At 38.5% G+C, this 18,534-nt stretch overlaps 1 protein-coding gene across 1 annotated transcript; it reads left to right on the top strand.

The window, feature by feature from the left end:
* The first annotated feature begins 2,645 nt into the window (after positions 1 to 2,645).
* Positions 2,646 to 17,423, top strand: LOC118279359 (inner centromere protein A). The gene is made up of 21 exons (XM_050698477.1): positions 2,646 to 2,823; positions 2,990 to 3,113; positions 4,025 to 4,254; positions 4,796 to 4,910; positions 5,459 to 5,587; positions 6,329 to 6,442; positions 6,924 to 7,036; positions 7,408 to 7,468; positions 7,577 to 7,631; positions 8,934 to 9,234; positions 9,877 to 9,955; positions 10,402 to 10,537; positions 10,928 to 11,012; positions 11,376 to 11,489; positions 12,095 to 12,282; positions 12,999 to 13,152; positions 13,734 to 13,873; positions 14,343 to 14,440; positions 15,396 to 15,544; positions 16,180 to 16,384; positions 17,180 to 17,423. Exons 1-20 carry the CDS (start codon positions 2,743 to 2,745, stop codon positions 16,369 to 16,371), a joined length of 2,658 nt encoding a protein of 885 aa, XP_050554434.1. The 5' UTR covers positions 2,646 to 2,742; the 3' UTR covers positions 16,372 to 16,384; positions 17,180 to 17,423.
* The last annotated feature ends 1,111 nt before the right edge of the window (positions 17,424 to 18,534 follow it).

Genomic DNA, 18,534 nt, shown 5'->3' with positions numbered 1-18,534 from the left:
GATAATATTGGAATGCTTCGCCTATAAAAGAAGTGAGATCTAAATAAGTACCAAGTTCCATACACAGACCTCATTTAAAAATGATATAACTTGGCAAGTTTTAATAGAAAATTATATACTTGACTCATTGCGTTTAGTAGGTTTATAACAAAGTGTGTGAAAACTTGCCAACTTGTTATATCATTTTTAACTGAGGTCTGTGTATGGAACTTGGTACTTATTTAGATCTCACTTCTTTTATAGGCGAAGCATTCCAATATTATCGAACTTGGCAGCCTTTCACATTTATGTTTTGGGTGGGATGTCTATATTTCCAAAAAAAATATCAGAATGACGATCAAATCATTTCATCTAATATGAACCTAATACATTAACGTTGCGTAATTTTATTGGTCATTTACTTATTTCCCATTAAATAAAGTGATATTACTTAGAAATAACTAGTAAAGCATACCCACCGGCTTGCGTATTCAGATCGCTTGCAGTTACCAATGAAATTATGACAATGTATTCCAAACCAACATGGCGCGGCGCCTCCGTGTGTTCGGATTTCAAATTATGAATACAGAATAGAAATGCATGGCTCATACAGCCCGCGATGGAATAGAGGGGCTCATCAAACTGAGCATAACGAGTCACCGATTCCCGTAAAAAATAGGAACATTATTTTTTTAATAATTTTATCGAAATAAAAAAAATGTACTAGGAAATACCTTCCTATACGTTAAATGTAACTTGGTTATACACAGTTCTTATAGTAGTATGCAAATATGATAAATGAGCTCTTTTAGTAGCCGCAAAGGCAATTAAAACAAATTCGTAAAGCCATATATTCCCTAACATCATCAAATTATTTACAGGAAAATAATTATCACTAAGCGTGTTAAATACAAATCGGGACATGCAATTAAAATCTAGGTAAGCAATCAATCGATTAATTAGACCGACAGTTCCGATGTATCGGTACATCGGTAGTGGAATATTAAATCGGTAACGAGAACCAATTTGGATAACTTAACGAACGAAATACGTGTTCTAGCGATAATTAATTATTATTTAAGTAAATATCTACTCGCCCAATTTATATTTTATGTTTGCGCAAAATTAGCTGATTCGATAATGACAGAATTTGAATCGGTGGCTAACTCTAATTACAATGCTGCCAACATACTGATATACATGTACTGATATATATGTATTTGAAACCAGTCATTTATTTTGTTGGGGTTTCTAAATGTTTTATTAATAATTATTAAATTTGTTCTTTTTGCATTCATTATTTTACACTCCCCTGCAAAGCCACGGTATCCCTGCAATCTGCATATTACAAACAAATCGTATCTCACACTACTTGCTTCTTATATTTTAGATCATATTATTTATGAAACTTGAAGGAAACATTTTCTTACGACAACATAGTTCTATCCTTAACTTTGTCATACAGATTTTGGAACTTTGTCGCATTATATTTTCCTTACTGGCGCGTTCGTGATTGCTCCTATGACGTCACAAGCAATTTACTAAACGCTCGCTCCATTTTGATTTTTCCCTTTGAACACGTTCGGATATTTGTCTACATTTACGAAATGTCTGTTTGTTTACCAAGGACAATCTTTGGGATCAAAGTTTTTTCAAGGAAATATTGGAATGAATTGTTTTTCTCTACAAAAGTCTATTGGGCGGATTGGATTTTGCTTCGGTTTTTTTGTAAGGCTTATTCTAAAGGACGTTTTATTACGGATTGAAAAAAAATAACAGTACCAAAATGTGCTTAATAGATTTTTCCCGTTGACGCGAAAGAGTTATATAATTGGCGTTACATTGTCTCTGCCTACCCCCATAGGAGACATGCGAAAGGTTACGTATGTATTATGTATCCTTTTCCAAGTACTGGCAGTATGTTTACCAAATTAATTATCTCATTATTACTAACGATATTTCATTTGCATTAAGACACTCTTGACTCTTGATGTGACGGTACCACTATCTCCAGATTTATTCGTAACTTACAAAAAAAATATGCAAATACTTAATAAAATCTGTAGGAAAAAATCACTATCCGACCGTAACTAACGTTTGTCAACATTGTACCTAGCTGTTATGTATTCAGTGCCTCGTTAGCTGTTAAAAATCGTATTTTTTTAACGTTAAAAGCGATTCAAGAGCGCTAGTAAAATTTTCATAAACTTTTATTACCTCATAAAGGCGCTGTTATATTGAGTACAGTGTTATACATACCTGTATATACTTAGCTAGGGAGGTAGACTGATACAAAATGGGTACTTAGGCTGCTTTTCCACCAGAGATTGTTTAAAACTTGTGTGATTATTTATATCAAGTAATTATTTTGGAATATTTTATTATAGTAATGAAAAGTCAAAATAATTTAATTTTGTTTGGTTTCTAAGTTCGGATACTGTCTCTAACAAAAAGTGTGTTCACTTTTAACTGTGTTTTCGGCAACATTTTGAAAAAACTAAAATTTTACCCTAAATAATCAAGAAAAATATTTTAAAAATTATACACTAGCTAAAGTAACTATTAAAATAAAATAACAAAATCATTTGTCTAAGCGTATCCGAACGTAAAAGATTGGAACGCATCCCAACGGCTGTTGAATTTATAATGCCGGAATGTTGGCCAACCGTCTTTTCAATTTCAAACCGTTTTCGATCGTGTAGTGTTTTATGGCGTTTGTCAAATTGACGAAACTTTTGGAAAAGTGTAGTTTCTACCACAGTTATGTCTATTTTTAATGAGTTATTGCCGAAAATCAATGAAATATCAAATGCTTTTACTAAAAACTTCAACGATGACCTCAAGGTAAAACGTGTGTTTGTGAAAAAGTTGTGTTGTTAGTGCAGTAAATCTGTTACCCTCTGTAACGATTTTATTTGTGTTTTTATTGGTTTAATTACGTTAAAAGTGTGGTGTAACTATCTTTAAGTGTTTAGCAGTGTGTGGAAGTTATTTTTGTTGTGGTTTGCAGGCCGTGTTCGATTGTTTTGATAAGTTTGAAGAGGAGTTTCAAAATGGACGAGGAAAGGCGCGGGAGAAAGCTACAAAGGATAAAAATCCCATGACGACCCTTCAGAGTATCCACGAGGATGAAGGTGACGCACTATTATCCTATTTACCACCTATTTATCAAGTTGGCAAAGTCCTAATGTCTGAACAACCATACTTATTGGTCTTGACCTGTTTACAACCCTTAGAAGTTCTTAACGCTTGAACGGATTCAATTTTTTATCATTTAGAAGCTTTTTATGTCATAAAGTAAGGAGTGAATGTAAATTTCTGTTTGGTTTCCACTTAATAGATATTGTATACAACAGTAAAAGTTTGGTACAACCATACCTACTTGTATTTTTCCTTCAAATTGTTTCTGGGCATTTCTATGCTATGTAATGTAACTTAATATCTAATGGCCATTTAGTTCATCTTAATTTTATATTTTTACTCGGCTAGATAACTATAGATGTTCTAAAATCTTGTTATCTCCAGTACAATTTTTAAGATAACTAATCTTGTGGTCCTTTCTATAATTATGGAGAACTCAACAAAGTTTATTGAAACAACAACAGTTTGTTTTTGGCAGTTAATACTTAAAATAATATTTTCAGAATGTTTATTAGACTTCTAAACTTTCCTAACCATTAAAGTGACTGTAAACATAAGTTTAAGTGAATTCTACTTATTCTACAATATCATTCTAATTTACTACTTAGTACATCAGCTACTTGCCAATAAAAGTCTTGTCACAAACTGGGATCAGCCATCACAGACAGACTGACAAAAATTGAAAAAAATACTTATTATTTTGGTGTATGCATTGTATGTATACTCTTATGCATGTAGTATAAAGCGGATATTTCAATCTTGCCAATAGACACTACAATTTTATTTATTCATCAAGATGTTTTAACAAAACTTATTGTCCAAATTGAGAACCTCCTCCATAATAAGAAGTTGGTTAAAAACATTTATTAATAATCAACAACATCTCTCTCTGTCTCTCTCACAGATGAAACAACAAAATCATTGGACACAGACAACAGTAAACGTAGATCCAGCAACAAATCGACAACGGACCTCACAACTGGTCGCAGCTCCACAGAAAGCAACTCGGACAGACCGCGGCGAGCTTCCAAGAAACGCAGCAAACATGAAGTGGACGACATGTCCAGCCCAGAACAGGATAAACGACAGAAGAGAAATGCTTCGGTTAAAGCACAGAGTATTATTAGTAAACAGGTAATTTGGGAGATGTATTTCTTTGTTTTGAAGTGTAAATAAATTGCCTTTAAAGTGTTTCGTCGATATGTATGTCATGGCGTGAATTAGAATCAGTGCACGATTTTGTGCCGTCCACTTTCACTTCATGATCATGACATTACACAACAAACTCAACTACTACCCCTTCAGCTATCTAACCGAAGTATTGCATTTAGGATGTTATGACATTGTCATCATTACTTATGACTAGTCAATCCATTAGATGGCAGTGTATCATACTAAGGAATAATAGCAATCCTCCACTAGTTTCGGTTTATGTTATGAAATGTACAATTTAGGAAAAAAGTTACTTACATTTTCATCTAAATAACATAAATCTATATCTTTACTAATATATAAAGCTGAAGAGTTTGTTTGTTTGAACACGCTAATCTCCGAAACGACTAGTCGGTGTTTTCATTACCGTAATGACGGACTAAGTAGATTTTTTCATGCCCCGTCATCATCACTATTAAGGTGAGTCTTACTCTTTCACTAATGTTTGAACGACAATCTGTAGGTGAACGTGAACCTATCCCAGAAGCTCCGACGTGAGGACACGGAGAAGGCGTCGCGCGGGCGCCGACGTAAGGACGATGACAAAGAAAACCACGAACCCATACCTAATATACAAAGTAAGTCTCATTTAGATTTAGCCTTTATGTTTATAAACATAGAGTTGATTTTCTTATTGTATAAGCCGGTAAACGAGCAGATAGATCACCTGATGGTAAGCAATCACTGCCGCTCATGGATACACGAAACACCAGAGGCGTTACAAGTGCGTTGCCGGCCTTTTGGGAGTTAGGAATTTAAGGGTTGTTAGGGAATCTTGGGCTTTCAGTAATCTAACTCACACAGAGAAACACAACGCAAACGTCGTTTCACGTCGGTTTTCTGTGAGGCCGTGGTATCACTCTGGTCGTTTCCGGCGAATTCGTGATGAATTGGCTTTCCCGTGTGATTAAGATAGAAAGGCATTAAGGGTACTTTATTGTGGTGGGAAAATCATCTTTTGACTTGTCCCGCCTTGGGCGAGGCGAAAGGGAGTGTCATACTCTTACTAACTAAAAACCACCCCGTTCCTACTCCTGCTTTTCGGGCCGGAGCTCCGGTAACCCTCTAGGCAGTCCGCAGCTCCGGAATTAATAGGTACTAATGCATTATTTTATTTGTCCAACAGTAAAACAAGAGAAGATCTCCCTACCACCGGAGCCAATGGACACGGACGCCTTGCCAGTCGATATTCCTATCAAACAGGAACCGAATAAGGATGATATTGCCATGCCGCCGCCAGTCGCGCCTGTACCCAGTAAGTGGAATACATACTTATTATGTATATAGAATAGAACTTTGTGGAAATCTATGCTACACTAACAATAGATTCGAATTTTAGTTTTAATTCCGCTTATATGTACAATTGTACATGTATTATTACTATATATATATATGCTATTAAATGGTCATGCAGCAGGGGTGCAACATAAACACACACATAACATGCAATATACCACTCGACGTATGTGTCGCTCCTCCACGGAGCATCCCCAGGAGGTGTCGACGCGGCGGCTCCCGCAACTCGGGAGCCACATTTTGCACATTTTCGGTGCTGCACAACGCTTGTTAAATATACATGAATAAGCGGAAATAAAACTAAAAATCTAATTTTATTATTAGTATACTAATTATGTAATTGTTATGGAGTAAGAATAGTCAAATTAATACATTTATTTACAACTAAGGATTCGTCCATATTGCTATGTAATCATTTTTAAATACAGTCTCACTACAACTACAGTAAATTATTTAAAATACATCATTTCTAAACTTTGAATAGTTATAATACGTCATTTCTACGTATAAAATGTACCTAGAAGTGACGTCACGCGATATTTCAAATCGATATATCTTCCAAAGTATTAGGTTCCAAAAGAAAACTAAAAAAATACGTGTGTAATATTTTAAAATAATCTACAATATGGGCATTCAAATAAGAATTAGTCATCTTCCCTATTCTTAGAATGTCATTATGATATTATGATTTGTCCCACAGAGCCACGTAAAGCGGTTCCCAAAGAGAAACCAGAGGAGAGCAGCGAGGAGGAGGGTGCAGGGAAACGGAGGACTACACGGACCAGGAAACAGACTGATAACGTGGCGCCACCTGGTGAGTATCCAAGGAAATATTTAAACTGAGAGTGAAAGACAAACCTTCATTGTGATTTTCACGTCAGCCATAAATTAATCATTTCGTCATCATGTAGCACTAACTTTAGGCTGCCTGATCCGGAGCTGCGGACTACCTAGCGGGTTTTTAGGGGCTCCGGCTCGAAAAGCAGGAGTAGGAACGGGGTGGTTTTTAGTCAGTAAGAGTCTGACACTCCCTCTCGCCTCGCCCAAAGCGTATACGGACTGATGTTGGTCAGTGTTATACGAAACTGTTAACATTTTGTGTGCATTTAGAAAGAGATATCTGTACATCTCTCTTTTTCTAAATTTGGTTTGAACGGATTTTTTAATTAGAAGTACAAAAAATGATCAAAAATTAAACGCATTTTTGATCATTTTTTGTTCTTTCTGCGTGGTATCTAGTATCCACTGATATTTTAACCCTATCTTAGAATAATAGTAAGTATTTCCCCCTTTAGTCCCGTCAGCGCGGTCGACCCGCGCCAGTTCCCGGTCGGCGCGCCACACGGACGCCGAGGAACCCGCGCCACCGCCCGCGGAGACTCGACCCAAACGTACCCGGGCTAAAAAGGTAATGCATTCTTCCATTTACTATTAATTATTATCATATCAGCCACAAGCAGTCTTTTACCATTTCCGCTCTCGTCTTAAAAATCTAGACCACCCCAAGGAGCCCAGTAGGGCTGATGCCCGATCCGGGCGTTGCCGTTACCGAGGCTCCGGCTCAAAGCGGGAGAAGGAACGGGATAGTTTTTAGTTCTTAGTCAGTAAGATTATGTCACTCCCTATCGCCTGACCATAATCGGGCAAAGACATTGGATGATTTCCCCTTATCCCCTTAAAAAATACATTATTTACGTGCGTAAGACCACCTGATTGACTTCGACGAAGAACATTTTTTTTACTTGATTCTTATTTCACTTCAATTTTTTTTCTTTACAGAAAGTATCAGATGTTGCTCCGGAACCAGAGAAAGCTACGGAATCACAAGAAAGTGTTCCTGGTGAGCACAATTTATTTACAAAATCTACATGCTTTATCAATCTCGAATGCTTATGTTGTGGTCAGTAAATGAAAGACAAACACATTTTAAATAAATATTTCTTTTCAGCTTCTCCTGCTGAAAAACCGCGGCCGAAGAGAACTAGGCGAGCAGCGAAAGCAGCGTAAGTCACTCATATTAATGATGCATATACATTAAAAAACATAGATTACTCAATTATTATAAACCAGCGGGCCCAACAAACTTAGTACCGACTCAAAATGTATTTCTCACCTTTTAAACCTTTTCTGAAACTTCCACTAATTATTCAATACCAAAATTTGGCAAATCGATCCAGCCATCTCAAGTTTTAGAGAGACTAACGAACAGCAATTGATTTTTATAAACAGTATGGAGATCTAATCATAAGAGGTTTCTTCATACGGTATAGAGCACACTGTATACATGAAACTGACTCGTGTAACTAACTAACCAATAAAAGACCCAATAACACTATACCGACACAGGTAATAAAACTGAAGACCACATTCTTAGCAGTCACACTAACACGTTCGATCATACAAAGCTGTAAAATATTTCTCCCTTACAAAAACATTCCATACTCCATTATATGTAAAACTATCTGAACAATGATCATTATTTCATTTATTTATTTCGAATTTGTATATAACTATTTGTTCTCATATTCTACAATAGTCTTACACGCACCAGGCATTGTGGTTGGATGCATTCTTATACTACCATACTGCGTTTATCGCCGGTTTGTGTCATTGTGCATGTAATTGCAAGCCCTGTGCATATGACTTGTGATTCTGTGAAAGTGAAAAGATATTAATTACATCATGAGCAATCTATGGAAGCTCAGAATGGAGTGATACCACGGCCTCACAGAACACCGACGTGAAACAAAGCTTGCTTAGTGTTTGGCTGTGTGAGTGAGGTTACCGCCCAATTACCCGCCCCAATCTCCGATTCCTCAACAACCTTTAAATTCCTTACCCTGTAAGGGCCGGCAACGCATTTGTAACGCCTCTGGTGTTTCGGGTGTCCATGGACGGCAGCGATTGCATACCATCACGTCATTCGTCTGCTCGTTTACCGACTTATTGCATAAAAACATATATTTCTCCACAAACAAGAGATTTGCCATAATGGTAGAAGATCACGGTGTAAAAGGTTCAGTCACCCTTAGTACGAGTTTGTTTTACCAAGTCGTCTGTCCAACTTGCAAAAATCTATACATACTTAATATTATAAAGCGGAAGAGTTTGTTTATTTGTTTCAACGCGCTAATGTCCGGAATCCCTAGTCCGATTTCAATAATTCTCTTTGTGTTGAATAGTGCATTTATCGGGGAAGGCTATAAAACATCACGCTATGGCCAATAGGAGCCAAGTAGAGCGGGTGAAACCGCGTGGAAGTAGCTAGTATAGTAATAATTAAACATAATTTTAACTGTTTACAGTGAAAAACCAGAAGAGAAACAACAAAACATCACTCCGCCGCCCGCTCCGGCCCCAGAAACGAATATAACACCAAAAGAAGAACGTATCTCACATCCGCAGCCTACATCACCGATACTACAGAAAGAAGCGCCTAAGAACAAAAGCAAAAAGGACCCTGTTGTCGAGCTCACAAGGTTGAATTTGGATGAAGTGGATGCGCTGGACAAGACGCGAGTGATCGAAAAGGTCGGCGATATGGATAAAACTGTGGTTATACCGAACGGCGTGTATAGTCACGCGCCTGTTACGCCTAAGAATGTTGTAAGTACTTATTTTTTTAACGTTGATAAGTCTGCGTTTGGCCACCAACCCGCTTACTGCCAAGACTGACAAAACAGACATAATACTAGCTTTCCACCTCGTTGGTTGAGTTGTCGCAAGCGCGACTGCCGAACAAATGGTCTCGGGTTCGATTCCCCGGTCGGGTAAAGTATTTACAGGGCGTTTTTCGGTATTTCGAAAATTTCTCGGGTAACATGGAGTCTGGAGATCTAATTACTTTAATAACCTATCCCTGAATTATTTTTTATGTTGTCGGCTTACTCACGTAACTGCTTGACGAGGAACGCGACTAGTTTTAAGCCATGCTAGAGGCTCATATTCGTGACCAACATTCCACGATACACGACGTGGCGATTGTCGCGGAGTTACGGTAACATAATAATTAATAAAGTATGTCTCACGAAAATTATAATAGAATAAAATCTATTCCGATATCAATTTACATCAAATTGTGATCAGTACTTTTTACGTGAAAAACCAATAAACGTCCATTCAAACTAACGCATTATTACCAACTAGCCTCTGGTAGGATCTCCACTAAGAGAGATAATTTAAGTTTTTCTATTTATAGTCATTTCAAGCCTTAGTCAGCTACTAACAATGTAATGTTTCCATTTGTAGCGCAATTTGAACGAAACCGTAGTACTGGAGACTGCGGACAGGAACACGATGGTGCTAGACAAACAACAGAACCATGTTGGTTGTATAGCTCCTTCCCTCTTGCACTGCTCAATGATCGACCATTCTGACACAATTGTAATAGCAGACTAAGGCCCCTGATGGTAAGCAATCGCCGCCGCCCATATACACCCGAAACCTCAGGCGTTACAAATGCATTGCCGGCCTTTTGTGGGTTAGGAATTTAAGGGTTGTTGGGGAATCGAGGATTGGGAAGAGGGGTAATTGGGCCTCCGGTAACCTCATTCACACAACACAAGCGTTGTTTCACGTCGGTTTTCTGTGAGGCCGTGGTACCACTCCGGTCGAGTCGGCCCACACGTACCGAAGCATGGCCCTCCCACACTTAAAGAATTGTATTGCATTAATATCACAATCCCTTATTCTGAGTTATGTAAATAGACTAGACTCATAATCCAGCAGTGGAATATCATAGGCCGTTGAACATAATGATGGAAAAGGCTGAAGTAAACATTTTTATTATACCAATTTCAGATCCTAAGCAAGTGAACATTACGGACGACAACTCGCTACTAACCGACGACAGTGACGCGACAGAGATGCACACTCCGCCCAAACAACCACCTCCACACGTGCAACCTACGTAAGTCTAACGGTGTTCTCCCACCAGAGATGTGCTATGTAACTATGCTACGAAGATGTAATAGCTAAGATGTGAAACTATGTGACCGTTTCCAATGATATTAAGCTGAGCTGCGGACTACCTAGCGGGTTTACCGGGGCTCCGGTTCGAAAAGCAGGAGTAGGAACGGGGTGGTTTTTAGTCAGTAAGAGTCTGCCAGCTCGAAAAAAAAAGTTGTGAAACTATATATATATTAAGCTATGTAGCTATGCGAGGAAGATGCGCAGCTCAAGTATACGATGTATCGATAGTAGAGAAGCCATCCATAGCATGCATCTTTCCATATAAAAACATAGCTTAGCTGAGTCCGCGTCTATTAGGTTGTTTTTTACGTATTTGTCTTTGTCACAGATCTGCAGTGAAGGAGAAAGTGCAACAGTTTGAGGAGTTAGCTTCAAGAGTCACCAGAACTAAAACGAGAGCTATGGCTAAGAAGGTATGTTTACTTTTTGTTATCTAACTGGTTATTTATTCTCATTATTAACTATTGTAACTGTAATTCTCATTTTCCTCACCCCTCCACGAAAATAACCATTTTCATCAATATAAATCCTAAACCCCCCCCTCGGGGTAGGGGGAGGGCGTTCGGCAAAATCTCTGGTGTTGCGGGTGTCCATTAGCAGCGCCGATTGCTTACCATTTCACTGTACAGTTGATGCGGTAGCTAGGCAAATGGCTGCCGTGGAACGTGTAGCGATTTCCAAAAAAACATCGCTGCTCGCCCATATTGAACTTAAAAAGTCACTATCACAGAGTTTAGTGGTTAATTTTATCTCCATTCTTACTACTATTGTATCAGGACGAGCAGCCCGAGGAGACGCACACCCCTCCCGACAAGATAGTGAAACCGGTCCTCTCTGCCGAGACACTCAACAAGATGAACAACATGATCTTCAATGGGAAACCGCCGCAGGTATGTACATGTACAATATTATGAATTTATATTATTTGACTTTGGGGGCGTCCAAGTATTAAGTAACGCAATTTTTGAAGATTTTTTTACAATTGTTTTTGTTCTTTATTCTCCTATTTAAGCTTTTTATTTTAAATAATTTTTATGTTACGTAACGTAGTCCCCCTCCCGCCCTAGTAACGCATCGTAACGTTTTACGAGCCGCCCCGCCCCTCTCTCCCCCTCACCCCTCTCCCCCAAATTGCGTTACGTAATACTTGGATGCCCCATTTGTTAAATTATAAACAGTGATCAAAACAACAAAATTTCAGTAGCCCGTCGCGTATAGTTCCAAAATTGTTCCGAAGTAGTTGCTCTTGCATTATCCAGGTGGATATCTATATCTGTGGTATATTATTAACATACTGCCTTAGACCTCTTATCAGAGACAGTAATCGTAATTCCGAACATCCTGGCATTATGATTGACATTCTGCCCATTGATAAAGTATATTTTTATCAATCGTTTGGTTTCAATAAGACATTAATGGCATTTCTGTACATGAATTATTTCATTGCGCGTTCCAATTCACTGTTTTCAAGTATGTTCATCCGTTCCTGCCCCAGATATCAAGTTCAGCGACAAAACCGCGAGCAAACGTTGTGACGTCAGTGAAGTCCTTGATTCCCGCGTCCACGTCCAAACTGAGCGGGATCAACCGAGCCAGGGAGGCGGAGGAACTCAAGAGGGAGCGGGAGGACGCCAGGAAGAAGAAGGAAGCCATGTTAGAGGCTAAGAGGGAACTACAGAAGAGGTGAGGGGGTTGTTTATAATATTGTTATTAAGTGATTCATGTTTTTGATGTATATTTTTAATCTGATAAAACTAGAAGAGATACGCCCGAATACTGAAATGCAACTCAATTTTAAGTTGCATTTAAATATCGTGCTATCTCTGTCATTTTATATAGAATTGGTAGCGACAGAACAAGTCTTGAGAGCGTCTTAAAATTGAGTAGCGTTTGAGTATTTGGACAATAGTCTTGTAAATTCTCTTATGGTGTATATTAGATTTACATTACCTTGGGACGTCGCACAACAAAACACTAACAATGAATTAATTTCAATTAATTTATTGCTACGATGCACCAACGAGAACGAATATTTTCGCCATGTTTTGTGCACTATCGTACATTCAACAATGTGGTGACCACACCATTTACTTTACTCTCTTGACTGACTTAGGGTCTACTACCGCAGAGTCGAAGCACATCGAAGCGTCTATCCAAAACTGTACATAACAAATTCAACTTTAACTCCATAGCATAAGGGTTAATAATTTATACTAGCCCAGAGTCGAAGCGCGAAAACGGACGAATGCGCGCGCCTTTTTAAACTGTCAGAATTAATGTGTGCGTTACGCTGTGGAGTTAAGGTGGAATTTGTTATGTTCAGTTTTGGAAAGACGCTTCGAATCTGCGCTTGTATAAATTGACCTTAATTAAAAACAAACCCTTTCCTTATCGTCTAGAAAACGCGAAGAAAAAATGGCGGCGGCGGCCGCAGCCCGCGAGGCGGCCGACAGAGAGCGACGCGCCGCGCTCGAACTGGCGCAGCGCGAACGGATGGAGAAACAGGCGCACGCAGACCAGGGGAAACTCGACCGCCTCAAGGAGGCAGAGCGGGTACGGCAATATTTCTTTTAAATAGATTTATTTATTAATAAAGGTTGGCCAACCGCTTCTGTATAAAGAATATTAAGCTCAATAAATACACATAAGTTTTTGATAATGGATAATAAATTATAGATAAAATAGATGGTCAAAAATAGGGTTTCGTGACCCCCAAACTCTGAAATATTCTAATTATACATGACCAGAAATGCATCATCATTACAGTCGATTTGGAAATGGCGCTAAATACAAACAATATTTACCCTTGTTGTTACTGTTGATTTTTTTAATATACCTCCAGTCAGTACTTAAAGAAACATAAGAACATTGAATCACATAAATAAACAACAACTCAAAAACAACATAAATAAACATAAAATCAAAAAAAGAGCGTATTCCTTTTTAAAACGCCAGCAAAATACCTGTGACTCCTTTGGTGTTGCGGGTGTCCATAGGCGGCGCTGATCGCTTACCATCAGGTGACCCGTCTGTTCGTTTGCCACCTATTCCACAAAAAAAAAACTAAGTTACATAACTTAATGAAATTAAGAACCGTCACAATGTCACATTTTACCAACTATGAAAATTTTCAGAAAAAGCAAGAGCTAGCTCGCAAAGTAGCGGAGACGGAGGAGAGGAGACGTGCCGAGGAACAAGCCAGACAACAACGACTCGCTGAGGAACAGAGGAGGGCCGACGAGGCAAGGAGGAAACAGCTGGAGGAGGCTGCCGCGTTAGTATACTGGGTTTTATTGTATCAAATAGGGATATGGTGCTTGAGACTTGGATTTTTCTTCTTTATCACCTATATACTCTATATCTGTATTTATACTTCTGTACTAATACATATATAAAGCTGAAGAGTTTGTTTGTCTGAAAGCGCTAATTTCCGGAACTACTGGTCCGTGAATAATTATTTTTGTGTTGGAGAGTGTATTTATCGAGGAAGGTTATAGGCTGTAAAACATCACGCTACGATCAATAGGAGTCGAGTAGAGCGGGTGAAACCGCGCGGATGTAGCAAGATATTACATTAATACGTAAATAATTCGGATACACATAAATAGATAAAATTGTTTAGATATGTTAAATAATTATACAGAATACTAATAGTCTAAATACTGACCATGAGAGTACTAATTCACTGTTCAAATAAAATTAAATAGTCTAAGCAGTAAGTCTAAATATCTCTTTATTTGCAGTATGAAGAAAGAGGCTGCAATCATGGCGAAAGAGATTGAGAAGAGACAGAAGGAGTACATTGAGAAGCAGAAGATGAAACATAGAATGGAAGATAAAAGTAAGTGAATAACTTTTCCCATCGTATCTGAAGTTTTACCATGTAAATAACAGGAGCTCGTTAATTTGTGCTTGTGCTAACTCTTGAAACCATTTTCAATGTTAATGTGATTTCAATCCAATAGAAACTCAATAATTATAATTATTCAATGTCAAAACTATACAATTCCAATAGTAGATGTTAAAATAGCATTCAGAGTACGGAATGTAAAACCGAACTCAATAGATATATTTTGTATACTCCATTTAGTTCATTTAATATCCACGCAATATGCAATAGGCGCTAGTGTTCAACGCAAGAGTACGAAATTTCACAATATCAATGTCGATCGATTGGAATTGGATTCGAGAGTGAACACCCAGGTCTTATTTTTACTGTCACAATATGTTTTAGAGACATAATAGATATTATATGACATGCGTATATGAAGAGATTATACATTGTTTCGCCGGTCGTCGATGTCCGTCTATGAGATGCTATGGCGCTGGCTTCACGAGCGAGAAAATCGCGGCAATATTATCGTCGTGCCACGTTTTTCTATACACTCTCTATGGAACCGTCTCCACACGGCGATATTATCGCGGCGATGCGACGAACGGCAATGACCGCGCGAAACGTCATTACATCGTCGCTAGACCGCCGCGCGCTCGCGACGAGCAAGCAGCGGGCGCGCTGCGTCATTTCAGCGTTCCTCTCGTTAAGCAAGGACGTTTGGAGAAGGTTTTTAAACGCGTCGTCAAGGAAACGCGGCGATACCGTTACGAGTCGTCGCGGAAACGCTGTGATTCCGTTACGACTCGCGACGATACGCGGCGGAATTATCGCTCGTTCGTGGAGATTATTCGACGATATAAGAGCGGACTCGTCGCGATTCTCTCGCTTGTGGAGCCAGCGCCTTAACAAATCTGCAACTAACATTAACCACTACTCTAACTAACTTTTAATGTCTCCCCAGCACACACTCCGCTGAAAGGCCCGGGCACTCCAAGTGGGTGGCAGCCGCAGCTGTCCCCCGCGTACATGGCGGACGGGTTCCAGTACCTCAACTCTGACGAGGACGAGGAACCAGTCGACAGACCCGTACCTGACTGGAGTACTTCTAAGGTAAGATACATGATGTTTGTTTCGTTAGGAGCTTGTTTTACAATACAATTACATTTTAAGTATTGAATAATGCTATGTATGTAAATTTTATTGTGACCTTTTGGGAATACATGCACACTGTGACTTATAAAAATTGATTATATCGTCTAAAGGTAGGCGTCCACAGGCTCGCATCGTACGCATCGGACGGATCGTATTAAACGGAATAATTTTCAAACTGTGTCCACTGTATTGGCAGCGTTCGGATTGTTTACACGAATAACAGCAATCGGATTGCCGATCCCAATTTCATTAAAATGTTTGTTATCGGTACGCATCGCATGTAAGCATTACCGACGAGTGGTCCGTACTATGCGGATCAGTGGACGCAGTTGTATGAGTTTCTCTATAAGACAAACTAAAATCCGCTGCGTGTGATTCGTACGATGCGTATGATGTGGCGATGATGATCTTACATACGGTAAAATGGGGTGAATAGGGATCGAGAGGTGAATAGGGACAGAAGAGAAGTGAATAGGTATAGGGAAATTCTTCATAGTATCTATTCACCCCTCTTCTGTCCCTATTCACCCCATTTTACGGTACGTAATTGGTTTGATAAAGTATATATTTCTAAAAAACACTCTTCTCCTCAGGCCCGTCGCGCCCAGCTGTACATCCAGAGCCAGGTGGGCGGCGGGCACGTGGACCGCCTGTTCAGTGTCCGCGTGCACTCGCCCGACCTGCGCGACATCTTCCCGCGCATCGAGCGCGCGCGCCTCAAGCGGACCTCCTCCGCCGTCTGGCACACGCCGCCCGCGCACCGACTGCCCGCGCTCGCTGAGTGACGGGGTAGTAACTGTACGTACTGTAATATACATACAGTAGGAACTTGATTATCCGGCTCCCGGTTATACGGATTTGCGATTATCCGGACTACCGACTCATATTAAAATTACCTACAAGTCGAATTTATGCAAGTATTTTTACAAAAACGATCAACTGGGCAACCGATATCCAAACATTGATTTTCATTCATATGTGTTTTTGCTGTTTTTAATAAATACATAACATCGTATGTACAACATAATATGTATGTACAAAATTCGCATTTCTTCGTATATTCGATTATCTGCATTTTCGATTATCCGAATGCCTAACAACAATAATTAGTCCGGATAATCGAGTTTCTACTGTACTCACACTTTCTTGCAGAAGCTTTTTTTATAGTATAATCCGGTAATCGAGCTGACGTATCACCAGGGGCCATAGTCTGCTATAATATCAATGTTAGTCATAAGTGACTAAAAATCTCTATATGATGCTTACTTAATGATGTCATCTACTGTGGCTAAATCTGAATGTAGTTCTCAAATGAAACATCTCATTTAGACTCATAATAATAAATGTATAAGTGGTTGGTGTATCTTTAAATAAATATTTTAAAAGCACTTATTATTCATCAATTTGTGCCCAGTATATGACAATAATAGTCTCAGCTTCTGTAATACGATTAATTTAAAGTAGAGTCTACATTATACACCTCTGCCCCCTATTGAAAGACTAAAAAGCGTCTCATATCAATGCTTTTTAATCCTTGTCCATTTTCATAAATTTTTGTACACAGAATCTAACTAACCCCTTCTCTGATTACAGATGAAAGTTTGTGTTCAACTCCTACCCGTCGCGGGCGGCGCTGCGGTCTGTACATAGCTTACAAATGATACATAACACAGAGCTTGTGTGCTCAATACTTATATATTGAGGCGACTGTTGTATCTACAACATGGTTTTACGTGATAGCTGTGTTATATACTGGCTCTGAGAGGGTTATACAGCTGTATTTAATAAAATTGTGATTGAAGCAATAGTTTTCAGTAATGACCGTCAGTTAACTAAAAGCCACATTTTACTAGTTCAATTTTACCTTAGTAGCTCATTGTGTTCAGTTACTGTTCATCCTGGATTCCCATATCAAAGGAAAAAATTAAAATAATCTACTGATGGTTTGTCGAAATGCTGATTCGAGCGAGACAGAATGTATTTTCTATTAATAAAATACAAATAATAATTTATTTTGTCAATATAGTAGCTATCATACAATAGATGGTAGATGGTATCATTCTTGTAGTTCGCCACATTCTATTGTACATGCCTCATGTAGCGACATTCAATGATTACTTATTTGAAATTTTATTAAAGTACAGCTGCCTACCCAGTAGATGGAGACACGCTATCACAACGTAATATAGATCAATAATTATAATATATGAAGTTTTATTAGTTATATTGTTATGCAATGGTTTACTTAGGACATGTTCGTTCTATCTTACTCACTATGTAACTGAATTTCTCGTAATCTGAGATTTTCGAGAAGAATATCATTAGGACATTTTAGAGGCGTATTTTATAGGGCATCTTGATATAATAGCGTATTCGTTAAATATTGTTAATCATAAAATTGTAGTGGGTTTCTATTTAGCTATCTGTTGGTATAGTTATGCGAATAAGTTGTCATAAATGCCTAGTACTAAAAAGTAGCCTATGTGTTAGTCCAGACTATAATCTACCCCTATTCCAAATTTTATCCCGATCCCTTTAGCTGTTTAATGTTGAAATTGAGTAACAAACATACACACATAAGTAAGATTCAAAATAATTGTGCCTTTTTGTGCTCAAATATCAGACTGTCTGGATAGCCGCTATGTATCAGATAACTTTGAATTTAAGAACGTAATTTGTATGCACTATCTGTCACATAAGTTTATCGGGCACTTATATGAAGGTGGTGAAACAGGCGCTAAGAATTAAAATCTTTTCGCAAAACTATATCCTATTTCTAAGTTGCAATATTTACAAGTGACAATTACTTATCTGTACTAGCAAATTATTATGTTATGTTTTACAATACCAATACCTCGCCTCTGCCAATACATAAATAAAATGTAGCATTTAAGCTTAGCACATATTTGTATGTAGAAATTCAACATCTTATTGTAAAAAGCTATAAT

This window comes from Spodoptera frugiperda, chromosome 14 (genome assembly GCF_023101765.2).
Source record: "Spodoptera frugiperda isolate SF20-4 chromosome 14, AGI-APGP_CSIRO_Sfru_2.0, whole genome shotgun sequence".
NCBI classification, from domain to species: Eukaryota; Metazoa; Arthropoda; class Insecta; order Lepidoptera; family Noctuidae; genus Spodoptera; species Spodoptera frugiperda.
The sequence above is the reverse complement of the archived record's forward strand: the minus strand, read 5'-3'. Positions and strand labels throughout refer to the sequence as shown.

Excerpts from the sequence above, each read along its gene's own strand:
- LOC118279359 (XM_050698477.1), top strand. The coding sequence starts at position 2,743 with ATGTCTATTTTTAATGAGTTATTGCCGAAAATCAATGAAATATCAAAT. Across the intron at positions 4,255-4,795 it reads AGAGTATTATTAGTAAACAG|GTGAACGTGAACCTATCCCA; the intron begins GTAATTTGGGAG and ends GACAATCTGTAG. Across the intron at positions 9,956-10,401 it reads CAAACAACAGAACCATGTTG|TAAACATTTTTATTATACCA; the intron begins GTTGTATAGCTC and ends AAAAGGCTGAAG.